This window comes from Pollicipes pollicipes, unplaced genomic scaffold, assembly GCF_011947565.3.
Source record: "Pollicipes pollicipes isolate AB1234 unplaced genomic scaffold, Ppol_2.1 Scaffold_4219;HRSCAF=4965_pilon_pilon_pilon, whole genome shotgun sequence".
NCBI classification, from domain to species: Eukaryota; Metazoa; Arthropoda; class Thecostraca; order Pollicipedomorpha; family Pollicipedidae; genus Pollicipes; species Pollicipes pollicipes.
Window position 1 is genome coordinate 13,535,722 of NW_023596448.1, and position 10,241 is coordinate 13,545,962.

At 56.9% G+C, this 10,241-nt stretch overlaps 1 protein-coding gene across 1 annotated transcript; it reads right to left on the minus strand.

Annotated features, from left to right (window-relative positions):
* Positions 1-283: 283 nt before the first annotated feature.
* LOC119095847 (uncharacterized) lies at positions 284-3,092 on the minus strand. Its single transcript, XM_037218699.1, has 3 exons — positions 2,794-3,092; positions 1,888-2,070; positions 284-900 (listed from the first exon to the last, which is right to left on the minus strand). Exons 1-3 carry the CDS (start codon positions 3,076-3,078, stop codon positions 736-738), a joined length of 633 nt encoding a protein of 210 aa, XP_037074594.1. The 5' UTR covers positions 3,079-3,092; the 3' UTR covers positions 284-735.
* Positions 3,093-10,241: the final 7,149 nt, after the last annotated feature.

Consider the following 10,241-nt stretch of genomic DNA (forward strand, 5'->3'; position numbering starts at 1 on the left):
GCTGGATATTTATAACGAAACTTTTTCCTGATCGCACTCATTAAGTAATTGTCCCTGCCCCAAAAGGCTTCCCATCTATTCGCTCAGAGCAAGGAGAAAACTGAACCCAAAAAGCATGATTTCTATCGTAACACAACGCTAACGCTTAAATTGCCGTTCTGTTCTGCGTTGTCTTCCTCTCTATCATGTCCACTAAAACGCTGTAATGATGGAAATACCACTATGCAGTATGCAACTTCAGTTAGACCGCGTTTTGGCCTAAAATCGGTAACTTACAGCACAACAGAGAAAATCGGGCAACAACGTTGCCAACGGAGTTAGGGAGTATGCTGTGACGTTCCGCCTACCAACTTCGAGATTAATTTCTTTGGGGGCAGGCCCAGTGCCATGAACGGGCCATTCATTCTCAAACACTGCGTGGCGATCCTTCCGGCCAACGTGTCGGCATTCGATCCGTACAGATTGTGACATGAATGCACCAGTTTTGCCCTCAAAACACAGAGTGCTTCACATGCCCCCGTCCACGCTCAACACTGCCGTCGATGCCTCCATAACCCTCAGGCGTAAAGCGTTTTGGTCATCGCAGTTGCACGTTGAGCGCGTTCGTACGGTCCGACTCGATCATGGCGCCAGCAAAACACGCTGACGCCGGGTGATACGCGCAGCTGTAGTTCGAGTTCAATCAACAGATGGCACCACCCGGCCGAGTTCTGAATGTCACCACTAGATGTCACCCTACATAATGCTGCACGCCGCACCGCCACACAGGGGGAGACAAATGGGGATCGTCTTGCCTCCCTTGGCTTCCTTCTGCTTGGAGCCTCCATGTGCTTTGTACTTGCCCTTTGCCTTGAATCCCGTCTTGGTGTTGCCGTTCTTGTGCGATTCTTTAGTCTTGAACTGAAAGGCATCGTGACGGTAAAAGCCACACCAGTGAAAGTTGGTACACGACTGGGAATGAGGTATCATCCACTGCCCTGTCCTCTCCTTACCCGGCATCGCTGTATTCTAGTCGTGAGCATGTGCTGACTGTCAGCCCTGAGTTGACCTCACGGCTACTCCCGCTTAGATTTACTCCTGAACACTCGCAGGGGCCTCGTCGAATGGCCTCTAGGTGGAGTGGGAGTCGGTGCTACACCTCCTACCTCTGTGCTTAAAGTAGACAATAGTGTTTTCATAGTGTTCTGACGTGGAAACCATGAGTGGAATGCCTCCAATGAGGAACTTTTTGCACGCAAATTCCCCATACTTAGCAACGGTGCAACTAGTAGCCAAGCTCCAAGCCAAGGCTGGCGTCTCTTTGCCTGAAACACGTTAGTGCTACCCAAAATGTATCCCTGTAGCCCTATTCACGTAGCCCTATAATGGTCATTGACGGACGAAAAGAGTTCAGCACAGCCAGAAGCAGAAATGTCAAATGGCGGAGCGGGGCCCTCTCCCCTCACCGGTCTTATACCCATATCCGCTTCGCTGCAGACACACTTTACCACATACATCCAGGGTAGAGGAGAGCTTTGAACTAACCCTGTCCTTGTCTCGCTGAACGTCATGCCGGTACAAAAGCACAGTCAGCGCATTTGTGCATGTATGCATGACCCCATTACGCGGTTGGGTACAATGGGACGAGTCTCGGGTCAGCAGACAAAACGGGCTGGGCACAGCACACGCTTCCAACTCTGATTAAGTCCGTCTCGTCGCATTCCAATGCCATCACGGGGAAGCTTTGCCCAGCTTCTCCGCGAAGAGCTAGAAAAAGCGGACAGTTGAGCGCACTCCGTTGGCTAGTGAGACGCGGCAGTTTTAAAACAGGCATGCCCCCATGGCGACGGTGACTGGCGTTTCCGAGCGCTGCCGCTGCTCGGTCGGAGCTCTCCGTAGTGGAGGTACCTTGGTCTCGCAGTCGGCGTCGTCCGGCGGGTAGTACACGCCGGGCGTAGCGCGCTGCTGCTGGTCCTGCGAGTGCGCCACCTGGGGCCGCTCCGCGTCCGGCCCGCTGCCGGCCGGCTCGGTGACCTGAACTGACCTCGAGCTGACGTCACGGCGCCGCGGGCCGTCCGCGTACGTGCCGTCCTGGAGCGCCAGGGGAGGGGGTCGTCCGTCAGACATAGTGCCGACCTGGCAACTGTTGCGGTCGGGGGAGTCAGCTCTGCTGCAGGAGAGCAGCGCTGCTATGTCTGTCATGTCAACCGCAGCAGGGTGCCACTAACTGAGGCCTATGGTCTGGGCAGTCAGCTCTGCTGCAGGAGAGCAGCGCTGCTGTATCGGTCATGACGACCACAGCGGGGCATCACTCACTGAAAGCAGGCGCGATGTTCAATTTGCGTGACTCAAGTGCAACTTCTGAAAAAGTGGAGCTGGTGCAGCTTGTGTGTTTAAACGTGGTGATGAACTCTGGTAGCTGACGCACAACTTAATGCATGTACGGCTTGTGTAATTGATATGCTGAATCAGTTTGGACGAGACGCCCTGTCGAGTTTACACAGTTTCAGGTTAGTTTAGTTAAGGCAGCAGGAGGCTCACAACATCAGGCTCGATGTGACTCAGAGCACCGTAGACAAAATACAAGCACGTCTCGCAAACATTTGTACAGGCGCTAGGCGTAGTTGGGTTGCACGCGTCTGTTTATTTAGGATCCAGCGTTAATCGATTATGCTTTTAACCACCAGTCCTACGAAAATCAATAAAACCTCTACCACTTGGTGAGCACGCGACCGAAATATCCCACTTTTAGTGCCGCATAAGTCAGTTCCAAAGAAAACGGCAACAGAATCCCTTCCCCGGCTCCAGCCCCACCTGCGGTCCGGACGGCACCAGCGGCCTCGGCGCTCCGTCTTCCCTGGTCGTCTCGGCGCCGGCGCCGTCGTACCCGGAGCGGGTGCGCTCCATCTCCGTGGTGACGGTGCGAGTGTGGTACCGCTCCGCCTGCGGACCCGGGTAGGGCGTGTCGTACGGCGAGGGCGGCCGGCCCAGCGGTGCCGGCGCCGCCTGCGAGCGCGTCTCGTGTCGCTCGACGCAGCTCTCGGTCCCAGCAGGCGGCCAGGGCCGACTGGCGGGGCCCGTCGAGCTCTGCTGGCGCATCTCGTACCGCTGCAGGCTGCTGACGGTGCTCTCCGGGCCGGCCGGCGGCCAGGGCTGGCTGAGAGGGTCCCGGCGGGCTCTGCTGGCGGGTCTCGTACCGCTCCAGGGTGCTGACGCCCGAGTCGGGGGCGGTCGGCGGGCCGTCCGGGCCGCCGGCGCCATAGTTGTAGATGTGGTAGTTGATGGTGGTGTTGGTGCCAGGCTGCTGCGGCGGCGGCGCCGGCACCCGGTCCAGCGAGGACGCCGCGCTGGAGCGCTCCGTCACCGTCATGTGCGTGAGCTCAGGCTCCCGCGGCGTCGGCCGCGGCTTGGGCGGCACCGCCGGCGGCGTCTTCACCGCCGGCGGCGCCTGCACCGCCGGCCACGGCTTGGACAGGACGTCGCGGATGTCGCGAGGCGTGAGGTCGGGATGGGGCGCTGCCGGCGCCGGCTGCGGGCTGACGGAGCGCTGCTGGGAGCTGCGGTACTGGTACTTGGTGACGCGCATGTGCCCGGCCGGCGCCGGCTGACTGATGTCCGGCACCAGCAGCGACGGCTCGTCCGGCAGCCCCGGCGACCGGCTGTGGCGACAGGGCAGGGAGGTGAGGGTCAGTGCGGTCGCCACCCCAACCACGTCGAGAGAGAGGGAGGAAGATGCCACACATCAAACTGCAGATAAGTCTCGCCGCTATTGGGCAGGGTAGCCTTTGGAGAAACGGGATGTGTGCCATGTCCGCATGGCCAAATGGTACGCAAGCAAACGCTGGCCTAGCTGAGTATCGATATCCACATTCCAATGGTCCACTTTGCATATCATAAGAACATTCTCAAAGCATGCCATCGGCACATTGTGGCATATTTGCTGCATGCTGTTCAGTCAGCTGTCGCTGCGGCGTCCCCGCCGCGTGCGTGGTATCGTTGGCGACGTGTCGCGTGCGCGGTATGCTCACCCCTTGGAATGGGGCCGCGGAGCTGCATCTGGAAACAGGCCGGGCAACAAGTGAGCTTCAGACTCGCACGATGTGCTCGATGTACGCCTGATGATGTGATATCTCCGATTGAATCGCACAGCCGATGCAGCCTTGGGAGGGCCAGACAATCGCATGGTCGATGCAGCCTTGACAGGGCCAGACAATCGCATGGTCGATGCAGCCTTGACAGGGCCAGACAATCGCGTAAAGGACACTAAGGTAGTGAACTATGGGTCCTCCGATTTGGCTGGCGAGGAAACAAATTACAGTGTTCATTTTCACGCTACATGTTCAATGATGGAAGTGCCCAGCAGAACTGCTCCCATCTCTTGACTTACTTGAGGCTGTCGTATTGTTTGAAACGTCGATTTGATCAAGCAGGCTATCCATGTCCACGCCATTTTCCTTCGTTGGCGTCGTATCAAATGCTGGGGCTGGAATATCGCGAATGTGCCGTTACAAATTTAAAGCGTATTTAACGTCGTTAACAATTCAGAACTCTGGCCAAAGATCGTCATTTTCCCTTTCAATGATCCGTGAACTAAAGTACGGATCAAATCTTTAAACTAAACCCTACAGAGGTAAAAGTGTCATAAGGCCTCCTCGCTATGTGCGCGCACCACTGACTCCCTGGTTAACGACCAGAGGAAACGATGTTTTCGTGCGGTGCAAACAGCCGATACCTTGCGTTCACAACTATCAAACATTGCAAACCGCTGGCAGCACAAGCTACCACGCAGGTCAAATACCTTAATCAAGGACACTCTGTTGTTTACTGCTCACCTGGGGGGAGGACCGCCAGTTGGCCGGTGCTGCTAGAGTGAGAAGACTTGTACATCTGTCTGGCGACCATCTGTCTCTGGAAAGAGGTCAGCACAGGTCAGGCTCCGCCGGCCCACCCGAACCTAGCTTACAGTGGAGGTCAACACGACGCAGGAGCATTGGGGCAGCCAGGGCTAATGAGCCGTCATGACGCATAGTGTGAACCCGGCCAGGTGATCATGCTGCACCTGCTGTGAACCCGTCATCATCGGCGCTTTTAGTTCCAACACGATGTACAACAAGTGCCCCGCCAGCACATCGCTACCACCCAAGGCGCTACTACGCGTTATATGACCTCACTGCCATCAGTGCTAAATCCACCACGTGCTCATCAACATTGACATTACGGACGTGCAACAACACCTGGGCGGCCGGCGGCGGTGAGCCGACACGCCGCCAGCGTCGAGTTCGACGCCTGGTTCCGTCGGAGTCGACGGCAAACTCACGCCGTCGCCAGCGCGCGCCGTGCGCTGGCTGCGCTCCTCCACCGTACGCGTGCGCTGATCGGGGCTGGTGTACTCGCAGCGCTCGTGAAAGTCCTCCGAGCCTGGCAGCGCGCCTCCCTGGACGGGGGCGCCGCCGCGGGCCGGCGGACCGCCGCCCTGCCCCGGCCCCGTGCTCTCGTTCAGGTCCGACAGCAGTGTGTCTGCAACGGCAGACCGGCCGGATCGTGCTACTTATGCGACTGCAGGGACTGGTGGGTGCTGCGTGCGTGGCTGTTGCGAACAGATTTCCAGATATTACTCAGCAAGCAGTTTTGGTTCGATCTCACTCGAGGTATCCCTATCGGTTCCGACCTTTCCAGTTGAGAAATGCTTGGGAAAGCTCCAGAAGTTTGTCAAGATATTGGCAAAGGGATCGCCAACCTATTCCAGACTGTTTCCTTTTTATTTTCCGAAGGTCGGGTCGGGTGTTCGAGCGTCGGGTCCTCAACCGGGGTGTCCGGTGAGCTCACCAAGCGGCCTATGGCGACTCCACCCTGAAACATGTCTGATCCCAATGGTGCTCTGATCTGATCTGATCTGATCCCAAAGCCTTTCCCCCAAATGTCCGTCAGGGAATTCCAAGCGCTCCCAGAACTGCCTATGGCGATTGCGCACTGAAGAATGGCCTCATCAGGCAAATCCCAAATACGACGGTCAAGGAAGAAAATTTAAGAAAACCTAAAATTTCTCCAAGTGATAGCCGATGGCAGGAGCTCAATCGAAAAACCTTGGAAAATCCACAATAATTTTTAGTCCAGTTTGCAAAGCTTGGGTTTTCCCAAATTTTCCCAACATTCCCCTATATTCCCAAACAAATTGCTTCATGGGCAAAGATATGGAAACGCTCCATGAACCATGTGTGAGCCAAAGCGAAGTTTTCAGTCAGTTATTTTCATGCACAGTTTTCAGAAACGAATAGTTCATTTTTACATGTGTCACAGCAGATCTAACCTTTTATCACATGCTTTCACCGCTGCTTTTGCATAACACAACACCACCGTCTGCAGTCGTAGATGCAGAAGCATGCTGTCACCGAAAACTTTTAAAAATCGCTAAGCCTGATAAGCACCGCCTCGCGCACAGATTATCCCTGCGGCCGTTGGCTTCTTACAGGCGCGTGCCGCGGCCATGACCACCGGTCCCCACCCGCGCGCCCGGTGTGCAGGTCACGGCAGGCCACCGCGCGCCCGGTGGCCTGCCGTGACCTGCCACCTCCGCCACCGGCTTACCGAGCTGCTGATCCCAGTTTTCCGGCCTGCCGGGCCGGCCGGTGACACTTCTCTCCTGATGCCGGTACTGGGAGCTGGTGGTCGACGCCATCCTGTTCGCCCGCCCCGCCTGCGAGACAGAGGGCGTGCGGTGATGCAGGGCGCGGCGGACTCTGCCGGCAGGCGCTCCCTCAACGGCGGGACGTGCGGTGATGCAGGGCGCGGCGGGCTCTGTCGGCAGGCGCTCCCTCAACGGCGGGACGTGCGGTGATGCAGGGCGCGGCGGGCTCTGTCGGCAGGCGCTCCCTCAACGGCGGGACGTGCGGTGATGCAGGGCGCGGCGGGCTCTGTCGGCAGGCGCTCCCTCAACGGCGGGACGTGCGGTGATGCGGGGCGCGGCGGGCTCTGTCGGCAGGCGCTCCCTCAACGGCGACGGCTGATGGGATCAATCGGATCGGATTCAGAACTTGGAAAACGGCAGGCTGAATGGCAGCATGAATTTGAACGTGCTGGATCAGATGGATTAAGGTCGGGGAAGCTCAGCCCGAGACCAGCTCAGCAGCCCAGATGGCTTCTCCTAGTCTTTTTAAGGCATCCGCCAGCCAGTTCGCTGTGAGTTAAGGCGTCCGCCCGCCAGTTCGCTGCGAGTTAAGCCAGCTAGAGATGGAGGATTCTGGTTATCAGCTTGGTTACCCCACACCGGCTTCTCCAAAACGGCATCCAAAACTAGTCCGCCATTTCCATTCATTGACGACATTGACCGGGGCCATTCGACCCGGACATTGGAAAGCTGCACCTAGATTAGGTACCCCCGGCCCCTGCAATGGCTGTCGCGACTGGGATCACCTGTCTGCGCCCGATGTGCCCCCTGTAATGGATGTTATGGCTGGGATCGCCTGCCTGTGCCCAATGTGCCCCCTGTAATGGATGCCTCGGCTGGGATCGCCTGCCTGCGCCCAATGACGCACGTCCGCGCCCGAAAACATTCCCACCGTCAAAACACGACCTGCTTAAAGAGCTGACTAACTCAGCCAACCGTCGCCACAGAGGCCCAGCCGGGTCCCGGATCCGCCTACAGAGTGACTGAATCTGCCCACGGCCCACTGACGTCACAGAGGCCTGGGTAGGGTCTAGCCCGCGATTCACTGTCGAAGCTCACGGAAGGTAAAGCCCACGGCCCACTGACGTCACAGAGGCTCGGGTAGGGTCTAGCCGACGAGTCACTGTCGTAAGCTCACAGAGGGTAAAGCCCACGGCCCACCGACGTCGCAGGGGCTCGGGATTATCTAGCCCATGGAAGGCAAATCCCACGGTCAGACGTCGCCATCAAGCACGGTTGGTCTGGGGCTGTCGCCATCAAGCACGGTTGGTCTGGGGCTGTCGCCATCAGGCACGGTTGGCCTGGGGCTGTCACCATCAAGCACGGTTGGTCTGGGGCTGTCGTCAGCAGCGCGCAGTTTGAGCGCCATGACAGCATCCCCCAAACGCGCTGGGCGCATCTGCGCCTGTAAGTCACTGTCAGCAGATGTGTCATGTCAGGAAAAAGCCAAGCTTGTTTCCTGGAGCGGGCGCCGGCCCAATCACATGTTTTACAACTGCTCCGTGAGATAGCACATTATGTTGGGCTTTGAGCCAAGTGCCAACGCTTCTCCAGGCGTATGGCGCCAGTATGAGAACAGTGCAATAACCATTTTACCTCCGCGGCAGAGCCAACGCTATGTTAACTGTATATGAATCTGACTCGCAGTGCAAAGGTCTAGTTTGCCGGTTCAATGCTCGGCGATAATTTACGCACCAGACAGCGGAAAGAGTTACTGGTTTGTTCGCTTGAGCGTGACAGGCGGGTAATTCCGTGCCGATTAATTGTGCCAGAATGAACAATTTCATGACTTCATATAACCAAAAGTAGATTTGCGTTTGCGTCAAAACGCCATTGTGGACGGATGGAGTGGATCGATTGTCGCCGTGCCATATGCAAGCAGCCCCTTATCGTCAAGGAATGTTGCACTTACAGGGGGCAACGCCCATTCTTTCTTTTCAGTCCATAACTAATGATCGTTACTTCCAAACGTTTTGTAACGCCTCAAACCTAGCGTTACTCAAGTATACGCAAGCTCAGGAATTACTTCAATGCAGCTGGGAGATGTGTTTTACACGCGCCCCTAAATGTCATATACGGCTGTTACATCAAAATACACACCAAGCACCACCAAGGGCAGGGGACCCAAGAGTGCCAGCGATGCTACCCGTCACCACCAAGGGCGTAGGACCCAGGAGTACCATTGATGCCACGCAGCACCACCAAGGGCGTAGGACCCAGGAGTACCACTGATGCCACCCAGCACCACTATGGGTTTGGGGTCCAAGAGCGCCGCCGATGCCTACCTCTGCCGGATGCTGCAGATCCCTCTTGCCCGTCCGATGCACCGCCACCTGGCAGCCCCAGCCCGTCTCTGGCTCACGCGCGCCGAGCGAGCAGGGCCCAGCCCGCCGCCGGCACCCACGTACCAGGTCAGCCGACGCACCAGCTGCCAAAGTCAGCCGCTCGTCAACGAATCCAAATATTGCCGGCGACGCTGGCGCCGGCGGCGGCCGCTTCTGATCGACGCAGGCTGGCGGCGGGGCGGATTTAGCTCGCTGTGTCATAGGGGAAGGCCACGTCACGGCCCTGCGCCGGATGCGTGACGTCACTGGGATCTCAATGGAGCGCCGTGGCGCAGCGTACACGCGTGACGCGCCACGAGTCACGCGCTTCTAAAGTGATGTAGCTGGCTGTGGACCGCGCTCCTGTGTGATTACGCTCTGACCGATTTGATAGTCTTTAAAATGAGCGCCTTTGAGCTTTCCTAGGGTAATCAGGTGGCCCGCCTCGATAATCGAAGCCGACAGATCAAACACACGCTGGAACGCACAGGATGAGATGCATGGTGAAGGGATCGCCAACTAGCGATCCCTTCACCCAGCTAGCCCGACTGCAGGAGCTAAAAATGGTTCCCAGGTTTTGCCCCGTGAGTCTGTATCATTAAAATCTTCTAATATGAGTGCAGTATCACATTCTGAGTATGGCGATTGCAGGTATTATTTACATTATTATTTGTTGTTCATAAATAATAATTATGCGAGTGATATCTTAAAAGCTTTTTACAGCGATCATGCCCCTGAGCTCCTTGATAGTGACGTAATCTAAAGTCGGCGGTTTTGATTCTTTACCCATTAATTCCTCGCCATGGTGTCATAAGGCTGGCACGCGCGAAACACCTGGTGTGTAGAACACAAGGCCACCATAACAAACTTCGACGATCACCGCAGTCAAGTCAGTTCTGAACACCTCGCACGGTCGAAGATCTCTATTGATCTCTCCAATTCAACACAAACGACGCCCAAGTCTTGTTGGCTCGCCTTGATCAGCAGATCAGCGTCGGCCATGCATGCGAGGCTGCTCCTCGATGTAAGTCCCTCATGCATGCATATTATTAGCATGCAGTAACAGGGAAGTCTACAGAGCAGACTGGCGCGTGCCAGCTGAGCCCCACGGCCCGTGCGGCATATCTCCGATGCTCCGCTCTGTAAGTTGGAGGTTGTAGTTTTCACGTGGGTGCGGCCGCTCTCACACAGACCATAAGCCGTACGGCGCTTCTCTGACGTCATCTTTTCAATTCAACGCCAAATCACGGCCCATCGATTAACCTGCAAGTTCA

Bases quoted from the DNA above. Each gene is read 5' to 3' on its own strand.
- LOC119095847 (XM_037218699.1), bottom strand. From the start codon at position 3,078: ATGCGCCAGCAGAGCTCGACGGGCCCCGCCAGTCGGCCCTGGCCGCCT. The intron at 2,071-2,793 runs GTGGGGCTGGAG...CTGGCGCTCCAG, and splicing joins TGGTGCCGTCCGGACCGCAG to GACGGCACGTACGCGGACGG. The intron at 901-1,887 runs GTACCTCCACTA...GATGCCTTTCAG, and splicing joins ACGCCGACTGCGAGACCAAG to TTCAAGACTAAAGAATCGCA.